The sequence below is a fragment of the Bufo bufo genome, chromosome 3 (assembly GCF_905171765.1).
Source record: "Bufo bufo chromosome 3, aBufBuf1.1, whole genome shotgun sequence".
NCBI lineage: Eukaryota > Metazoa > Chordata > Amphibia > Anura > Bufonidae > Bufo > Bufo bufo.
Genome location: NC_053391.1, coordinates 694,201,454 through 694,222,179, shown reverse-complemented (window position 1 = coordinate 694,222,179; position 20,726 = coordinate 694,201,454). Strand labels below are relative to the sequence as shown.

General features: G+C 48.6%; 1 protein-coding gene across 1 annotated transcript in view; it reads right to left on the bottom strand.

Annotated features, from left to right (window-relative positions):
* Positions 1 to 1,541: 1,541 nt before the first annotated feature.
* CLPB (caseinolytic mitochondrial matrix peptidase chaperone subunit B) overlaps positions 1,542 to 20,726 on the bottom strand; it is a 54,586-nt gene continuing 35,401 nt past the window's right edge. Inside the window, exons 8-16 of the mRNA XM_040426573.1 lie at positions 16,651 to 16,728; positions 11,988 to 12,043; positions 11,326 to 11,370; positions 11,077 to 11,238; positions 9,818 to 9,974; positions 9,539 to 9,609; positions 5,044 to 5,163; positions 2,181 to 2,285; positions 1,542 to 1,957 (exon numbers count right to left, since the gene is read on the bottom strand). Of these exons, the coding sequence (XP_040282507.1) occupies positions 1,709 to 1,957; positions 2,181 to 2,285; positions 5,044 to 5,163; positions 9,539 to 9,609; positions 9,818 to 9,974; positions 11,077 to 11,238; positions 11,326 to 11,370; positions 11,988 to 12,043; positions 16,651 to 16,728 (1,043 nt within the window). The 3' untranslated portion in view covers positions 1,542 to 1,708. The remainder of the gene's footprint in view (positions 1,958 to 2,180; positions 2,286 to 5,043; positions 5,164 to 9,538; positions 9,610 to 9,817; positions 9,975 to 11,076; positions 11,239 to 11,325; positions 11,371 to 11,987; positions 12,044 to 16,650; positions 16,729 to 20,726) is intronic.

Genomic DNA, 20,726 nt, shown 5'->3' with positions numbered 1-20,726 from the left:
CCACTAGTCCGCTCCAGCAGGACAGCGTGTTACCCCACCTGAAGTTACTGTCCTCCTGGTACAGAGGTGGAGTGCAGGTGTGATCTAGTGAGGGGCGTGAATACTTTTGCAGCCCCTTTTTTTTTTTAATGAAGGCCGAGAGGGGTTCGTTTTCACTCTGATGTTAACGTCCTCGGTGCAGGCGTGTCGCTGTTTTGGGGGTCAGCGCAGTAATCACACATGTGTGCGTGACGCGGCTCCTCTGTCACCGTCTGTCTCTTCCGAGTGCTTGGGTTTGCTCTCTGCTCTAATCGGATTATCGCCCCCTGCACGGGGCCAAGGGCTGGCGCTAATTGAATTGCTCTCGTCACAGGCTGAAGCCTCTCCCCTCCGGACGCTGCGGCTCTTATTGTTTCTGGGGCGGACGGGACGACACATTTATTTGATTTGTCACAAGGAGCCCTCTAACCCTGCGCGCTTAAAGGCACGGCGCCCCCACAATTAAAAACAAATCAAACAGACCATCCCTTTATTTATGTATTCTCACGGCCGAGAGGAGCGCGACATGAGCTCTGCAACTACAGGCGTATCTCATCCTGTCATGTGGGATACTGTCTGCTGTGTATCTAATCCTATGTGATACAGTCTGCTGATCTGTGTATCTCATCCTATCCTGTGTGATACTGTCTGCTGATCTGTGTATCTAATCCTATCCTGTGTGATACTGTCTGCTGAGCTGTGTATCTAATCCTATCCTGTGTGATACTGCCTGCTGATCAGTGTATCTAATCCTATCCTGTGTAATACTGTCTGCTGAGCTGTGTATCTAATCCTGTCCTGTGTGATATTGTCTGCTGATCAGTGTATCTAATCCTATGTGATACAGTCTGCTGATCAGTGTATCTAATCCTATGTGATACTGTCTGCTGAGCTGTGTATCTAATCCTACCCTGTGTGATACTGTCTGCTGAGCTGTGTATCTAATCCTATGTGATACTGTCTGCTGAGCTGTGTATCTAATCCTATCCTGTGTGATAGTCTGCTGAGCTGTGTATCTAATCCTATCCTGTGGGATACAGTATGCTGAGCGGTGTATCTAATCCTATCCTGTGTGATACAGTCTGCTGAGCTGTGTATCTAATCCTATCCTGTGTGATACCGTCTTCTGAGCTGTGTATCCAATCCTCTCCTGTGTGATACAGTCTGCTGAGCTGTGTATCTAATCCTATCCTGTGTGATACTGTCTGTTGAGCGGTGTATCTAATCCTATCCTGTGTGATACAGTCTGCTGAGCTGTGTATCTAATCCTATCCTGTGTGATACTGTCTGCTGAGCTGTGTATCTAATCCTCTCCTGTGATACAGTCTGCTGAGCATGTCCCTAAGCCTGTCGTGTGTTACAGTGCTGGATCCATTGGTTACGCTGAGGCCTGGATCAGTTAGAGCGTCAGCTCTTCAGCCAAGCCTCCCTGCAGCGCTGGCTCATCACAGTAATGTGATTTGCTCTCATTCCTCTGTAGGGGCTCGGCCCCCCGGCGGTGAGAACAGTAATGGAGGCCGCTCGGTGCACAGTCCTGCATTTATTGCCCTTTGTGTGGTGTACATCGGAGAACAGCGCCCCCTGCAGTTTGCGTCACCTCCAGGACGGGGCTCCCGGCTGTATCACCTCAATGGCCGCCATCCAAGCCCCTCCCACTACGGCAGTGATCAGGTCCACCTGGTGTCCATGCTCAGAAGGGCGTGTCCTCTGCGGACAGCGGCTCCATGATGTCCAGTCTGCGGCCCTTGCTGCCCTGCTCCACTATCTCCAGGCGCAGTCGGGGCGTCCTCGCCTTCAGCCCCTCGCCGTCTTCGCTCGCCCCTTTACCTTTCAGTAAGTGTTTGTCGGAGTCGTCCACCGTGATCCGCAGCGTGCAGCCGTGCGGCAGAAGGTCCTGTTCATAGGCGGCCGCCAACTGGTTCACCACCCGCCTGTCCACCTGGAGGGCAAGAAACAAGATGGCCACAAGTGAGTGAGGTCACTGATATGTGGTGCCCCCCAGAGACACCCTGAACCCTGTCAGCTCGCCTATAAGTCAGGGGTTGTCACCCAGCTTTCCCAGGATCCTGTACATGACTGTATGACTAGTCTGGGAAAGCTGGGTAGCATCCACTATGGCCGCCCGTCACCCAGATAACCCCGTACTGGGGCACCACCGGTACCTCATGTTTAATGGAGCGGGCGCCGTAATGCACGTTGTATCCGTCGGTGAGGACGTCCGTCACTTCCCGGTCCCAGGTCAGCGTGATGTCGTGTCGCTGCTTGGCCTGAGGAGGAGAATCACACAATGAGCGGGGAAGAGGAGACACGGTGTGATGTGGCGGCACTGCGGCCATCCGCGCCCACCGACCGATGGGTGACAACAACCCACCAGAGTCAGTCACCGGGCACTCGCTTCCTGACAACTGTGATCCTACTGCCCTGACAACTGCATTCCCTATCACTTCTGACAACACATTCCCTACTGCTCCTGACAACCATATTCCCTATCACTTCTGACAACTCTTTCCCTACCGCTCCTGACAACTGCATTCCCTGCTGCACCTCACATTCTGTCACTTCTGACAATACATTCCCTACTGCTCCTGACAACCCTATTCCCTATCACTTCTGACAACACATTCCCTACTGCTCCTGACAACCATATTCCCTATCACTTCTGACAACTCTTTCCCTACTGCTCCTGACAACCATATTCCATGCTGCACCTAATTGCTATGTTCCCCATTACCTCTGACAACCACAATCCCCGTTGCTTCTGAAAAACACAGTCCCCAACGCTCCTGACAACCACTTTACCTGCTGCACCTGACAACTGCTCCTCACTGCCCGACCAGCAGGCACATGGTCCAACTCTTCTGATATCCCTTTAACGACACCACTTTCTTTACAGTTCCCGACAACCATAATCTCTGATGTAGCTGACACCCATGTTTTCTATCGCCATTCCCTACTGCTCCTGACAACCCTATTCCCTATCACTTCTGACAACCCTATTCCCTATTGCTCCTGACAACCATATTCCCTACTGCTCCTGACAACCCTATTCCCTATCACTTCTGACAACTCTTTCCCTACTGCTCCTGACAACCCTATTCCCTATCACTTCTGACAACTCTTTCCCTACTGCTCCTGACAACCACATTCCCAGCCGACTCTGACAACTAAAGAACAAGAGCGACAACCACAGAGGAATTACTGCAGGTGAACGTGCAGCGCTGCAATATGACGGCTGTATACAGAGCGCTGTAATAACTGTGGGCGGAGTCCCGTGCCGCCGTCTGTCTCTGAATGACGCCTCTGTCCTGGACCTACAACGCTCCATTCTCTGCTCGCGGTCTCGTCTCCAGGGCAACGACGGGTCACCAAGATACTGCTCGGGGGCTCGCTGCAAAGAAATGTCCCTTAAAGGAGAATCGCACCTTCTCTTAGAATATGACACTATTGAGGTCAGTGAGCGGGGACCTTTACTGATTCCTGGGGAACGTCCCTAAGCACCCCGAAAATGGCGCCCGTCACAAATAGATTCACCTTTAATCCAGTACACTCAACAACCGCTGGTAGAATACGCTATGGGGGGTCACATGACTGCGTGAATGCCACCAATCATCCGCCACAATGTTACCTGGTTTTCCTTCTTTGTTGAGGGGGCCTCCCCAAAGTGCGGCTTGGGACAGAGGAGCCGCCATGTTTATACCATGTGACCTGCCCACGGACTTGGTGTGATCCTCCAGTTCTAAGCCCCCACAAGTTTCCAGCACCCTAAATATATCCCTAAACGCAGCTTTGGATGTGACTTGAGTACCATGATGGAACAGGACTGAGCTCAGCATGTGATTGGAGTACTTAACATGATGGAAGAGGGCTGAGATTGCAGCTCTGGATGTGACTGAAGTATTTAGCTTGCTATAACAAGACTGAAATTGACGTTATGGATGTTACTGGATCACTTAGCGCGATACAAAAAATAATGAGATTTCAGCTCTGGATGTGACTAGAGCATTTAAAATGTTGTAATAAGAATGAGATTTCAGCTCTGGATGTGACTAGAGCATTTAAAATGTTGTAATAAGAATGAGATTTCAGCTCTGGATGTGACTAGAGCATTTAAAATGTTGTAATAAGAATGAGATTTCAGCTCTGGATGTGACTAGAGCATTTAAAATGTTGTAATAAGAATGAGATTACAGATGTGGTTGTGACAGTAGTATCCAACTAGATCTAAAAGGACCGAAACTGCAGCTCTGGATGTGTCTAAATTAACATGTAACAGTAATGTGACTGCAGCTCTGGATGTGACTGTAGTATCCAACTGGATGAAAAGGACTGAAATTGCAGCTCTGAATGTGACTGGAGTATTTAACATGATGCAACAAGACTGAGATTGCAGCTCCGGATGTGTTTAGAGGATAAAATGGGATCTGAGTTTAGCTGGTGAGGGGTGACTGGGGCGATGCAAGGCTAGTCCTAATCTCCGGGGTCAGACGCTCCGTTGCTCAGTGTGGGGTACGCAGCCCCCGCCTGCAGCCGTCTGACCCAGCCCCATTACTACCTCAGGGGTCACCCATGCTCCCTAGTTGCCATAGAAACACAGCATTATTTTTCTGGGGTCAAATTCAGGATTATTAACAAGGAAAAGGAAGGAGGGAGAATAGTACGTCCCGAGGGGGAGATCAGCGGCCAAATCTTAAAGGGAAACTCCGGTAAAAACGTCCCCTCTGTCAATAGTGGCAATTTACTGATAATCTTTTTTCCAGCGCATTGTAGATTATAATCTTCTGTGATGTAATCATCTCTCCACGTACTGACCCCCTGCTCCGTATACACAGCAGCCAATGTGAACAAGCAGAGCTGCAGTGTAAAACAGGGGGAGGGAAAAACGTCTAATACGATATAAGGTACAGTTCACATTACCGCAGATAATGCAGCCATCACTGCTCACAGTGGTGCACTAAGGGAGCACAGCTGCAGTGTAAAGCATAGAGGAGACACAGAGCAGTGACCTGAGCTGCAGGGAGATTTTACCTTCTTGGCCCAGGAGTTCAGCTCCTTGAGGACCAGCTGAGACAGCTCCGAGCGGCAGAAGGGCAGGAAGTAGACGATCTCATTGATCCTCCCCAGGAACTCGTCTCTGCGGAAGTGCGCCTGTGAACGAGAGAGCAAAAAGAACGTCTTATACTCTAGTCACATCCAGAGCTGCATTCACATTGCTGGTTTGAATCCACCAGCCCTGGGCTGACTGACGAAGTCCTTACTTAGGGGAAAACGGTTTGCCAAAAAATGGAGGGTTGATGGGGGGCACTCTAACTAAAGCTAACGCCACACCTCCCCCCCTGCTGGTTCAGTGACTGGACAGAGCCACGTCTCCCAGAATGCAATGCAGGCACACACGTTAGATGTAAAGGGGCCGTACCTTCCGATTGCAGCAGGACCGGCCGACAATCTGATGTGTATGGGGGCCTCCCGACTCCAGATGTTGAGGGTGGGAAGGACTGGGCAACGGAGTTACAACATGCCCGATCCATCTGTCTGACAGTGGGGCATGCCCCTCTCCACATTCAGAACACATGCATGCTCAGCCAGTGCATGGGGGATTCAGGTGAGACAGGTGTGTACGGCCAGCGGTCAACTCAATGCTAATGGATTCTGAGCAGGTGCTTTGGATGTAACTTGAGCATAAATTCAGATGTCACTCAGGACCAGTATAAGACCAGTAAAGGTAGAATTTACACGTAGATGTCGCATGCTGTATGCTATATGGCCGGGGGCCACAAGGCATCTTCATTATGTGAGGTCAAGGAGGCAGCGGGGTTATCCCTCCATCACAGACCTACCCAGGTTGTGGGGGCAGCTCATCGCTACGGTCAGCCCCCGCCCCAGTACTGTGCGATACCTGTGAGGGACATGTGAATCACCGGACACAGCGGCTTCTTCATCATCATCATCATCCTCTAATTCCATCAGGAACGTCCGCCTCAGTCTGCGCCCACAGGAGCCGCGGCCCCCCACCCCGGGGTAATGACATCAGCAGCAGATACATGGAAACTGAATTATCCTGCAGATCTGGATATCCTCACAGAGGACTGATCTACCAGAGCACCGCGCCACACTGCAGCGGTCACCGGGGGTGGAGGAGGCTGCCGGAGGGGAGCGCCCCCCCACTAACTGCTACTGCCAACCATGCAGCGGAGAACACAGGGTTAACAAGCGGCAGCTAGTCAGTCATCAATAGGAAAACAGTAACCCAGAGTATTTCAGCAGAGTGTGCTGATCTTGTAGGATGTTACAGACTGAGCACTACATAGTTGAAGGAACACGCTCTCCGGGCAGCACAGAGTATTTAAGGAGGAGAATGCACTGATTATGTAGGATGTTACAGACTGAGCATTACATTGTAGACGGAACAGGCACTCCAAGCAGCACAGAGGATTTCAGGAAAGGAGTGCGCTGATTTTGCAAGAGGTTACAGACTGAGCGTTACATTGTAGAAGGAACATGATCTCTAGGCAGCACAGAGTATTTCAGGAGGGGAGGGCACTGATCTTATGGCAGGTCACAGACTGAACGTCACATAGTAGAAGGAACATGCTCTCCAAGCAGCACAGAGGACTTCAGGAAAGGAGTGAATTGATCTTGTGGCAGGTGACAGGGTGAGTGTTACATAGTGGAAAGAACGTGCTCTCCCCAGCAGCACAGAGGATTTCAGGAGAGGAGTGTAATGATCTTGTAGTAGATTGTGAGTTGTATGGTAGAGGGAGCACAGTTTCCCAGCAGCACAGATAATTTCAGGAAAACCATCTTCATGAAGTTGTGTTATCTGGGGCTTTGACGGCATGTAGCTGGGATATGTCACCAGTGTCAGATAAGCACAGGTCCCACCTATCTCCAAAACAGGTCCCTGAAAATAAAGGCGAGAGCGCATTGCGCATGCGCAGCATGCTCTCTATTCATTTCTATGGGAGTTCCAAAAAAAGCAGAGCAACTGTGCTCAGATATATTCGAACTGAATGGAGGGTGGCTGCGCATCTCGTTCTGCAGATAGGTGCAGGCCTCATAGGTGGGACCCACATCTATCTTCATTGGTGGCATATCCATGTGTCAGATGAGACAACCCAGTTAAAGGAACACTGCAGGAAAAACTGATCATCTGAAATACAGCTAGTTCAGGGCCGGTCACATCTATCTGAATTCCTGTGTCCCTCTAAAGCCCAATCTTCATCCATCCGCTTTACCTATTTGACTGCAGAGGGTTAATCTGAGCTGTGCCCGCGGTCCTGGCATAGGGAGAAGAACCATCTGTAATGAAACCTCTGGGCAACAACAATCAATTTGGCGTTTACGAGAGGTCCATTATTTGTGCCGCCATTAAGTGCAGAGACCAGCGCAGAATTAATCCCGGGTACAGTTACTGCCCTGGGCAATCAGATTTTGGTCAGGAGCGGCTGCAGTGCTGGGAGGCATCCAAACCAGAGCAGAGAACGGATGTGCGGCGCCCAGGAATCGGCTGCAACCGCTTCTCTACTTCATCTCATATCATCCATGGGATTTATCTCACACCCACAAGAATGTGAGCAAATATGGCTTATATCAGGACGGTGGTGATGTCATATATACAGTATAAAATAGCGTGCAGCATGACATCACAGAGGCCCATGGAGAAGCAAGTGGTTGAAGGGGTCACTGTTATGGGGGTACTGATCCTCAGCTACATCCTGTATTATACTCCAGAGCTGCACTCACTATTCTGCTGGTGCAGTCACTGTGTACATACATTACTTATCCTGTACTGATCCTGAGTTACATCCTGTATTATACTCCAGAGCTGCACTCACTATTCTGCTGGTGCAGTCACTGTGTACATACATTACTTATCCTGTACTGATCCTGAGTTACATCCTGTATTATACTCCAGAGCTGCACTCACTATTCTGCTGGTGCAGTCACTGTGTACATACATTACATTACTTAGGCTACTTTCACATTAGCGTTTTTCTTTTCCGGCATAGAGTTCCGTCACAGGGGCTCAATACCGGAAAATAACTGATCAGGCATATCCCCATGCATTCTGAATGGAGAGAAATCCATTCAGGATGCATCAGGATGTCTTCAGTTCAGTCATTTTGACTGATCAGGCAAAAGAAAAAAACTGTAGCATGCTACGGTTTTATCTCCGGCGAAAAAAACTTGCCTGAATGCCGAATCCGGCATTTTTTTCCATAGGAATGTATTAGTGCCGGAGCCGACATTCCGATCTGCGCAGGCGCAGACCTTTAAAAATGAGAAAAAAATAAATGGTGCAGTCACTGTGTACATACAGTACAGACCAAAAGTTTGGACACACCTTCTCATTCAAAGAGTTTTTCTTTATTTTCATGACTATGAAGGCATCAAAACGATGAATTAACACATGTGGAATTATATACATAACAAACAAGTGTGAAACAACTGAAGATATGTCATATTCTAGGTTCTTCAAAGTAGCCACCTTTTGCTTTGATTACTGCTTTGCACACTCTTGGCATTCTCTTGATGAGCTTCAAGAGGTAGTCCCCTGAAATGGTCTTCCAACAGTCTTGAAGGAGTTCCCAGAGATGCTTAGCACTTGTTGGCCCTTTTGCCTTCACTCTGCGGTCCAGCTCACCCCAAACCATCTCGATTGGGTTCAGGTCCGGTGACTGTGGAGGCCAGGTCATCTGGCGCAGCACCCCATCACTCTCCTTCATGGTCAAATAGCCCTTACTTTCAAAGTTTTCCCAATTTTTCCGCTGACTGACTGACCTTCATTTCTTAAAGTAATGGTGGACACTCGTTTTTCTTTACTTAGCTGCTTTTTTCTTGCCATAATACAAATTCTAACAGTCTATTCAGTAGGACTATCAGCTGTGTATCCACCTGACTTCTCCTCAACGCAACTGATGGTCCCAACCCCATGTATAAGGCAAGAAATCCCACTTATTAAACCTGACAGGGCACACCTGTGAAGTGAAGACCATTTCAGGGGACTACCTCTTGAAGCTCATCAAGAGAATGCCAAGAGTGTGCAAAGCAGTAGTCAAAGCAAAAGGTGGCTACTTTGAAGAACCTAGAATATGACATATTTTCAGTTGTTTCACACTTGTTTGTTATGTATATAATTCCACATGTGTTAATTCATAGTTTTGATGCCTTCAGTGTGAATCTACAATTTTATATAGTCATGAAAATAAAGAAAACTCTTTGAATGAGAAGGTGTGTCCAAACTTTTGGTCTGTACTGTATATACATTACTTATCCTGTACTGATCCTGAGTTACATCCTGTATTATACTCCAGAGCTGCACTCACTATTCTGCTGGTGCAGTCACTGTGTACATACATTACATTACTTATCCTGCACTGATCCTGAGTTACATCCTGTATTATACTCCAGAGCAGCACTCCCTATCCTGTATAAGTTATGTAATGTATATACACATGTATCCTCTGGACTGGTGGATGATGATGATGATGATGATGATGATGATGATGCTGCACCCACAAACCTTCAGGATAGGCCGGATGACGTTCTCCTTGAATTGCTTGGAGATGGTGATCTTCTCGGTCTGTATGTCCTCTGAAAAGTTAAAGACAGAAATCGTCAGTGCGTCCATGACAGGAATACACACTGGTATCCACGGGGTAATCCTATGCCAGATTACCAGATATTCTGGACTATCAGACATTCCAAATATCAAAAAGACAAAGTGGCTTCATGCCTACGTTAACTGGTCGCACTGGGGCAGTGTCACATTTTGGGGTGTGCGGCTGGACCCTCCACTCACCCAGGTTGTCGGCCAGTCTGCTCCTGTTCATCTCCAGCGCTTCCTGTCGCAGCTGCAGGGCGTACTGGGCGATCTCATCGCTTCCTGCATTGCAGGTCATGATAAAAATGGCGTCTTTACATTCAATGGTCCTTCCCTTCCCGTCCGTCAGCCGACCCTAAAAACACAAAGGGCGTCATGTATGGGGACCGTCCGCCCGCACGCCCAGAACCATGAACCCCTGGCGTGTGGAGATGGCTGGCTCTGAGCATGCACACTACTACTACTACTCCCACCATTATTATGATGCAGTGTAATGGGGCCGCGGCGTGCGTGCGCTCGCTGACAGATGGAATCCGTTTCTGGGCGCTGAAGATTAACATGCCGTTTATTGCTCCTGTCGAGTGCCGCTCCTGGAATTGATTTTACATTTGGCGGCTGCGGTTATGATCTATGCAAGGAGGACTGCTATATTAATCCTGGAGATGGGAAGACAGAAGACGTGGCGAGGGGACGAGAATAAAGTTTTATTAGAGGGAGGGGGGAGCGTGTCCTCGGAGGAGACGTCGTGAAAACTCATATGCTGCTCGCAGTCTCCAGTCCTGCAGAGTAATGACATCCGGGGACCTCAAGTGCGTGTCTGCTGCAAAGCCATGCCATGTGCCGGGGCAGGGAGGGGGAGGCGCCATGCCCTGCGGTCTGGCACGTTCTGCAGAACACACTCCGTCCATCCATCACCTGCTCTTTTACTACATGCTTTCTGTTTCTACTCCCCACCAAAGCCAGACCTGTCCTGGCTTAATACTTCTCACCGCTGAGGGTTTGTTACAACTGGAACGTGACCACTGTGACCAAACAGGAACAAATCAACTGCTGATTGGCTGTTAATGGTCACATGATCTCGGCAGGTGTAGAAAAATCTAATTAATAAGGCAGGCTGGGATGGGGAATGAGGTGGGGTGGTCAGGCGGAGTCCGCCCACGGCCATAGCGTCTCTGACCTGAAAGGAGAGAAAGGGCAGGAGCTGCATCACAATCATCTTCCTTCTCTCCTTAGGAATTAGATTTTTCTAAAACAAAATATATAAGTGTAATTGAACCCACGGCAGCACCTCCTGGCTACCTCTGTGCCAGATCTGAAGCTGCCCCCGCTCCCCCTACCTGTTCTCCTCCCTCCATTACGATCATGAAGCAGGAGACTTTAGGACCACGCGGGAATTGTTTCCGAACGTACTTTTGGGGGGGGGGGGGGGCGCTGGACTACACCCCAAATCCCTTTACCTCGTCAAACAACTGCAGCATTATGGTGAGGACGTCGGGGTGGGCTTTGTCCACCTCGTCAAACAGGACCACCGCGTTGGGACACTCCTTCAGCTTCTTGGTCAGCTGACCTCCGTCCTCGTGTCCAACGTATCCTGGCGGAGACCCAATGAACTTGGCTACCTGCATGGGGGATGGGTAATAGTATTATCGATGATGTCACCCCTGCGACCACACCGATGCAGGACTATAACACCCAACAGGCCGTACCTCATGCTTCTCCTGGAATTCAGACATATCCAGCCGGATGAAGCCCTGTGATGACAGAGGAGAGGTCAGGGAGATCCTACATGCGCACCATAAGTAGTCCGGAAACATGGGGTTCACTTTATAAGGACGCCATGAACCCCAATGTAGAGTTTGATAGGGTGACTCCAGGTCAGGGTGCCCCTACCATTTGGGGGGAGCGTCCCTGGGTTGAGGGCTATATAGGGCACTATAGGGACAGGCCATCCCTTCCCATTTCCCTCTCCTGACCCATACCTGTGACTCGCACTATGCCGAGTACATTTTACCATCCATGACATTATCTATGGTTAGCTTTTTCTTTTTGTTATATATTTTGAGTATTTTAAGAATAATTTAGGGTTTCTACTCGGTAAAAATAATTTCATGAACCCCAATAACATTAATGGCCGCAGACTGGTTTACAATCTGACCGAACACATTGTGCGTAAACATTCAATCGGGTGGAAATAGGACCCGGATTATCAGATATTCTGGATTATCGGATGTTCATAGAAAAGATCATAAACAGTAAAACGTTACCATCACCTTTCAGAGAAACTCCACATTATACCACATTTCTGAAATAAGTGCCGGATTATCAGACTCTCTGGATTAAAGGAATTTCCAGTAAAACAGTTTATTACCTTCTTGATGTCCTTGTGCAGGTAGCGCGCCGTCTGCTTGGCCAATTCCGTTTTACCTATCAGAACAATATATATATAAATTTATAATAAAAAACAAAAAACAAACCATCAGCCGATCTGTGCCGCTGCCCCCCCAAGTGTCTGCATGTATGCAGGTAATATGTGACACGTGACATGTGGCAGTGCATGCAGATAATATGTGACATGTGGCAGTGCATGCAGGTAATACGTGACATGTGGCAGTGCATGCAGATAATACGTGACATGTGGCAGTGCATGCAGATAATACGTGACATGTGGCAGTGCATGCAGATAATACGTGACATGTGGCAGTGCATGCAGGTAATACGTGACATGTGGCAGTGCATGCAGGTAACACGTGACATGTGGCAGTGCATGCAGGTAATACGTGACATGTGGCAGTGCATGCAGGTAATACGTGACATGTGGCAGTGCATGCAGGTAATACGTGACATGTGGCAGTGCATGCAGGTAATACGTGACATGTGGCAGTGCATGCAGGTAATACGTGACATGTGGCAGTGCATGCAGGTAATACGTGACATGTGGCAGTGCATGCAGGTAATACGTGACATGTGGCAGTGCATGCAGGTAATACGTGACATGTGGCAGTGCATGCAGGTAATACGTGACATGTGGCAGTGCATGCAGGTAATACGTGACATGTGGCAGTGCATGCAGGTAATACGTGACATGTGGCAGTGCATGCAGGTAATACGTGACATGTGGCAGTGCATGCAGGTAATACGTGACATGTGGCAGTGCATGCAGGTAATACGTGACATGTGGCAGTGCATGCAGGTAATATGTGACATGTGGCAGTGTATGCAGGTAATATGTGACATGTGGCAGTGTATGCAGGTAATACGTGACATGTGGCAGTGCATGCAGGTAATATGTGACATGTGGCAGTGCATGCAGGTAATATGTGACATGTGGCAGTGTATGCAGGTAATATGTGACATGTGGCAGTGCATGCAGGTAATATGTGACATGTGGCAGTGCATGCAGGTAATATGTGACATGTGGCAGTGTATGCAGGTAATATGTGACATGTGGCAGTGCATGCAGGTAATATGTGACATGTGGCAGTGCATGCAGATAATATGTGACATGTGGCAGTGCATGCAGGTAATATGTGACATGTGGCAGTGCATGCAGGTAATATGTGACATGTGGCAGTGCATGCAGGTAATATGTGACATGTGGCAGTGCATGCAGGTAATATGTGACATGTGGCAGTGTGTTGCAGGATGCACCAGTCCTCACGCTATGGAAAGAATTCTAGAAAATAAACAAAATGTTGCAAATGTTGAAATAACTGCAACTATGTATCAGTTGAAGCTGTAAACACTGTATAACCAGCCTCTGGCCTGTGACAGACCTGACTACATGAGATTGTGCGCGACGCTGATCATGTGACGCTCACATCCTATCTTGTCCCCCCCCCTGACCAATGGTGATAAATCTCACCTGCGGCCGGGCGCTCGCCTTCCCTTAATGTTTTTATAGAGTGGCGGTGACAGTGATGGATGGCGTCAGTGGCAGGACTGTAATATCACATACTGAGCTGTAATCATTACAGGGGGCCGGGCACAACGTGTCCACACGAGCCCCCGACACTAATAGAGGACGCTGCAGCAGACACGGGCGCCACAATGTTATCTGTGCCCTAAATAGAACGATAATTATTATTTGTAGTGGACCTGGAGAGATTATATTGATAAGGGCACCCTGCAGGGTTCTATGTGATCGCCCAGGTAGATGTCGTCACTGGTGGGTTTACAGGGGGGGTCCTTTTTCTGTTGGAAAAATCCACGGCAGAAATATGAGGCTGACCAGGGTGGATTTGCAGTTGTTTAGGCCACGAACATGGCGCATTTTACCCCATGATGCAGATTTCAAGCATCTGCTGTGCAAGCAATGGTAGACAGATGTGAGCGGATTCTGGTGCGGAATAATCGGAAAAATCTGTGTGGAATATCTGCCATGTGAACATAGCCAGAGTGTACCAAAATGATTAACCCCTACATGTACGCCGCTGGTCGGGTCTTTAAAGACTCAGGGCTAATGTCCGTTTCACACAGCAGAGACCCATGGCTAAGGCCCGTGATCGGCATTAACGCCGATCACAGACATTTAACCCCCTCAATTGTTACCAAGTCATCAGAGTGCTCTCCTGGGGACCGTTCATTCCTTGCGACAGCCTCGTAGGAATCTACTGAACTTTTGGGGGTCTGATCCCCTCTGAAATACATTACAATACATCTGTATTGTAATCATTGCCTGTTAGTGTATGACACTGAGTAATACACTAACAGGTTGCCTAGGAGACGGGCCTGGGGCTGGATATCATCGGCCCCCGTAGAAGGCAGGTCCGGATGCCGTGCAAGGCATTGGGCAGCCTGTGCATGGCATCGGGTCCCCGCCACAGCAGCACGGGGATCCGATGGGCTCCCTCACCTGCCGTATGACCGCGGCATAGAAGGGGTTAATCCAGCTGATACAGCAGGGGCCCGGCTATCAGGGACTGCCGGGCCCCTGCAGTGATCACGCGCGCACTTCTCCGGTGCCCGCCCGATCACCATGACGTAATAGTACGTCAAAATGCGGCAAGTCACTTGCTGCCATGACGTACTATTACGTCATATGTTGGGAAGGGGTTAACCCCTTCAGGACACTATCATTTTTCACCTTAAGGACCCGGCCATTTATTGCAAATCTGACCAGTGTCACTTTATGTGGTGATCACTTTAAAACGCTTTGACTTATCCAGGCCGTTCCGAGATTGTTTTCTCGTCACATATTGTAATTCACGACACTGGTAAAATGGAGTCAAAATATTTAATTTTTATTTATAAACAAAATTACCAAATTTACCCAAAATTTGGAAAAATTCACAATTTTCTAAATTTTTATTTCTCTGACATTAATACCTCCTAAAATAGTTATTACTTTACATTTCCCATAGGTCTACTTCAGGTTTTCTTTTTTGGGATGTTACAAGGCTTAGAAGTTTAGAAGCAAATCTTGGAATTTTTCAGAAAATTTCCAAAACCCAATTTTTAAAGGACCAGTTCAGGTCTAAAGTCACTTTGTGAGGCTTACATAATAGAAACCACCCATAATTCACCCCATTTTAGAAAATAAACCCCTTATGGTATTTAAAACTGATTTTACAAACTTTCTTAACCCTTTAGATGTTCCACAAGAATTAAAGGAAAATGTAGATGAAATTTCTGAATTTCACTTTTTTGTAGATTTTCCATTTTAATCCATTTTTTCCAGTAACAAAGCAAGGGTTAACAGCCAAACAAAACTCAATATTTATGGCCCTGATTCTGCAGTTTACAGAAACACCCCATATGTGGTTGTAAATCGCTGTACGGGCACACGGCAGGGCGCAGAAGGAGGGAACGCCATGCGGTTTTTGGAAGGCAGATTTTACTGGAATAATTTTAAGCTGCAATGTTACATTTGAAGCCCCCCTGATGCCCCCCTAGAGTAGAAACTCCAAAAAAATGACCCCATTTTGGAAACTACAGGAAGGTGGCAGTTTTGTTTTAGGGTACATATGATTTTTGGTTGCTCTATATTACACATTTTGTGAGACAAGGTAACAAAAAATAAGCTGTTTTGGCACAGTTATTTTTTTATTTACAATGTTCATCTGACAGTTTAGATCATGAGGTATTTTTATAGAGCAGGTTGTTACGGACGAAACAATACCAAATATGACTAAAAAGGATTTTTTTGTGTCTCCATTCTGAAAGCCATTTTTTTTTTTGGTGACTCTTATGTAGGGGCTCATTTTTTTCGGTATGAGGTGACGGTTAGAATGGTACTATTTTGGGGTGCATATGACTTTCTGATCGCTTGGTATTACACTTTTTCTGATGTAAGGTGACAAAAAATGGCTTTTTTGACACAGTTTTTATTTTATGTTTTTGACGGTGTTCACCTGAGGGGTTAGGTCATGTGATATTTTCATAGAGTCGGTTGATACGGACGCGGCGATACCTAATATATATACTTTTCTTTTTTTCCCTATTTTTTATTTATTTTTTTACTTTATTTTGGGAAAATTTTTATATTTTTTCTTCCCTCCACCTAAAAGATTCCAGTTTGTTTTTCAATTGAGTTGTACAGTTTATAGGTCACATTAAAGGTGGAAAAAGTTTTGAAATTATTTATCTTTGTCTCATTTTTTTACATCACAGAAACCTGACTTTTTATATCCACTGTATAATGTATGTTTTCAGTTATTGTGTACACCGGTATCTATTATATATTTACCTTACTTTTTTGCAATGTTTATATTATTTATCTAAATTTCATACATTTATTTTGTTTTAGCTTTTTAATTTTTCTGTGTACTTATTTTGCACTTTTTAAACTTTCCTTTTACAGTTTTAGGACCGTTTACCATATTATTTTATATTTATCTTATTATTTGTCCACATCTTGCAATTTTTTATGTTTTATTAATATTTTAAGGATTTTTTTCTATTTATTACCACTTTTCTACTAATAATTGCACCAGATTTATACTTTAAAGCTTTTTTATATCTTGTGAAATTATGAATAACAATAAATAGTATAGAAATTTATAGATGAAAGCAAAAATAAACAAACAAATCACCTATCCCAGAGGATCCCAAAAATAAGAAGACGAGGGGGTGTTCTTCGTCGTACCAGCCGTTCTCCTTCCTGCGGATGGCTTCAGGTTCACATCGCAGCATATGGAGGGGAAAAAAGAAAAGAAGCAGCAGAAAAGCTTATAAATCAATGCCAGAGCCGGGAGTGTAATTATCACTAAGTATCCAGCGCGTTTCACTGCTCTGCTCTCACTCACAGTCCTCAGGACCATTAGAGGGGTAATGTGATTAGCTGGCAGTGCCCCCACAGCAGGATAATCAGGTTAGTATGGATATGGAGAGCTGCCCAGAGCCCATCTCAGATAAACTTTTCCTGTATATGCACTTAGGGTTTCCAAGGAGACGGGGCGCAGGAGGGACGCGGAGTAGATGGCGAGGAGAGGGGAGAAGGGGCGTGCCACCGACTCAGGGCTGCTTATCTCCTGCAGATGAAGGACGAGGTGTCCTTCATCCAGAGTCTTCCCCTAAATACTGTCAGGAGGACAAGGAGACCACTCCTGATACACAGTATATGAGGGAGGCCGCAGGGAGACCACTCCTGATACACAGTATATGGGGGAGGCCGCAGGGAGACCACTCCTGATACACAGTATATGGGGGAGGCCGCAGGGAGACCACCCCTGATACACAGTATATTGGGGGAGGCCGCAGGGAGACCACTCCTGATACACAGTATATAGGGGGAGGCCGCAGGGAGACCACTCCTGATACACAGTATATGGGGGGAGGCCGCAGGGAGACCACCCCTGATACACAGTATATGGGGGGAGGCCGCAGGGAGACCACTCCTGATACACAGTATATGGGGGGAGGCCGCAGGGAGACCACTCCTGATACACAGTATATTGGGGGAGGCCGCAGGGAGACCACTCCTGATACACAGTATATTGGGGGAAGGCCGCAGGGAGACCACTCCTGATACACAGTATATGGGGGGAGGCCGCAGGGAGACCACTCCTGATACACAGTATATGGGGGAGGCCGCAGGGAGACCACTCCTGATACACAGTATATGGGGGGAGGCCACAGGGAGACCACTCCTGATACACAGTATATGGGGGAGGCCGCAGGGAGACCACCCCTGATACACAGTATATGGGGGGAGGCCGCAGGGAGACCACCCCTGATACACAGTATATGGGGGGAGGCCGCAGGGAGACCACTCCTGATACACAGTATATGGGGAGACCACTCCTGATACACAGTATATGGGGAGACCACTCCTGATACACAGTATATGGGGAGACCACTCCGGATACACAGTATATGGGGGGAGGCCGCAGGGAGACCACTCCTGATACACAGTATATGGCGAGACCACTCCTGATACACAGTATATGGGGGGAGGCCGCAGGGAGACCACTCCTGATACACAGTATATTGGGGGAAGGCCGCAGGGAGACCACTCCTGATACACAGTATATGGGGGGAGGCCGCAGGGAGACCACTCCTGATACACAGTATATGGGGGAAGGCCGCAGGGAGACCACTCCTGATACACAGTATATTGGGGGAAGGCCGCAGGGAGACCACTCCTGATACACAGTATATGGGGGAAGGCCGCAGGGAGACCACTCCTGATACACAGTATATTGGGGGAAGGCCGCAGGGAGACCACTCCTGATACACAGTATATTGGGGGAAGGCCGCAGGGAGACCACTCCTGATACACAGTATATGGGGGGAAGCCGCAGGGAGACCACTCCTGATACACAGTATATGGGGGGACCACTCCTCATACACAGTATATGGGGGGACCACTCCTCATACACAGTATATGGGGGGAGGCCGCAGGGAGACCACTCCTGATACACAGTATATGGGGAGACCACTCCTGATACACAGTATATGGGGGGAGGCCGCAGGGAGACCACCCCTGATACACAGTATATGGGGGGAGGCCGCAGGGAGACCACTCCTGATACACAGTATATGGGGGGAGGCCGCAGGGAGACCACTCCTGATACACAGTATATGGGGGAGGCCACAGGGAGACCACTCCTGATACACAGTATATGGGGGGAGGCCGCAGGGAGACCACTCCTGATACACAGTATATGGGGGGAGGCCGCAGGGAGACCACTCCTGATACACAGTATATGGGGGAGGCCGCAGGGAGACCACCCCTGATACACAGTATATGGGGGGAGGCCGCAGGGACACCACTCCTGATACACAGTATATGGGGAGACCACTCCTGATACACAGTATATGGGGAGACCACTCCTGATACACAGTATATGGGGAGACCACTCCTGATACACAGTATATGGGGAGACCACTCCTGATACACAGTATATGGGGAGACCACTCCTGATACACAGTATATGGGGGGAGGCCGCAGGGAGACCACCCCTGATACACAGTATATGGGGGGAGGCCGCAGGGAGACCACCCCTGATACACAGTATATAGGGGGAGGCCGCAGGGAGACCACTCCTGATACACAGTACATGGGGGAGGCCGCAGGGAGACCACCCCTGATACACAGTATATGGGGGGAGGCCGCAGGGACACCACTCCTGATACACAGTATATGGGGAGACCACTCCTGATACACAGTATATGGGGAGACCACTCCTGATACACAGTATATGGGGAGACCACTCCTGATACACAGTATATGGGGGGAGGCCGCAGGGACACCACTCCTGATACACAGTATATGGGGAGACCACTCCTGATACACAGTATATGGGGAGACCACTCCTGATACACAGTATATGGGGAGACCACTCCTGATACACAGTATATGGGGAGACCACTTCTGATACACAGTATATGGGGGACCACTACTCCAATAAAGGGGGAGACTAATCCTTACATATACAGGCAGTCATCAGGTACAGTATATAATGGACAGGTGCGGGTGGAGTTCCAGGTACAGTATATAATGGGCAGGTGCGGGTGGAGTCCCAGGTACGGTATATAATGGACAGGTGCGGGTGGAGTCCCAGGTACGGTATATAATGGACAGGTGGGGGTGGAGTCCCAGGTACGGTATATAATGGGCAGGTGCGGGTGGAGTCCCAGGTACAGTATATAATGGACAGGTGCGGGTGGAGTCCCAGGTACAGTATATAATGGGCAGGTGCGGGTGGAGTCCCAGGTACAGTATATAATGGGCAGGTGCGGGTGGAGTCCCAGGTACGGTATATAATGGGCAGGTGCGGGTGGAGTCCCAGGTACGGTATATAATGGGCAGGTGCGGGTGGAGTCCCAGGTACGGTATATAATGGGCAGGTGCGGGTGGAGTCCCAGGTACGGTATATAATGGACAGGTGGGGGTGGAGTCCCAGGTACGGTATATAATGGGCAGGTGCGGGTGGAGTCCCAGGTACGGTATATAATGGACAGGTGCGGGTGGAGTCCCAGGTACAGTATATAATGGGCAGGTGCGGGTGGAGTCCCAGGTACAGTATATAATGGACAGGTGCGGGTGGAGTCCCAGGTACAGTATATAATGGGCAGGTGCGGGTGGAGTCCCAGGTACAGTATATAATGGACAGGTGCGGGTGGAGTCCCAGGTACAGTATATAATGGGCAGGTGCGGGTGGAGTCCCAGGTACAGTATATAATGGGCAGGTGCGGGTGGAGTCCCAGGTACAGTATATAATGGGCAGGTGCGGGTGGAGTCCCAGGAACAGTATATAATGGGCAGGTGCGGGTGGAGTCCCAGGTACAGTATATAATGGGCAGGTGCGGGTGGAGTCCCAGGTACGGTATATAATGGGCAGGTGCGGGTGGAGTCCCAGGTACGGTATATAATGGACAGGTGCGGGTGGAGTCCCAGGTACGGTATATAATGGACAGGTGGGGGTGGAGTCCCAGGTACGGTATATAATGGGCAGGTGCGGGTGGAGTCCCAGGTACAGTATATAATGGGCAGGTGCGGGTGGAGTCCCAGGTACAGTATATAATGGGCAGGTGCGGGTGGAGTCCCAGGTACAGTATATAATGGGCAGGTGCGGGTGGAGTCCCAGGTACAGTATATAATGGGCAGGTGCGGGTGGAGTCCCAGGTACAGTATATAATGGGCAGGTGTGGGTGGAGTCCCAGG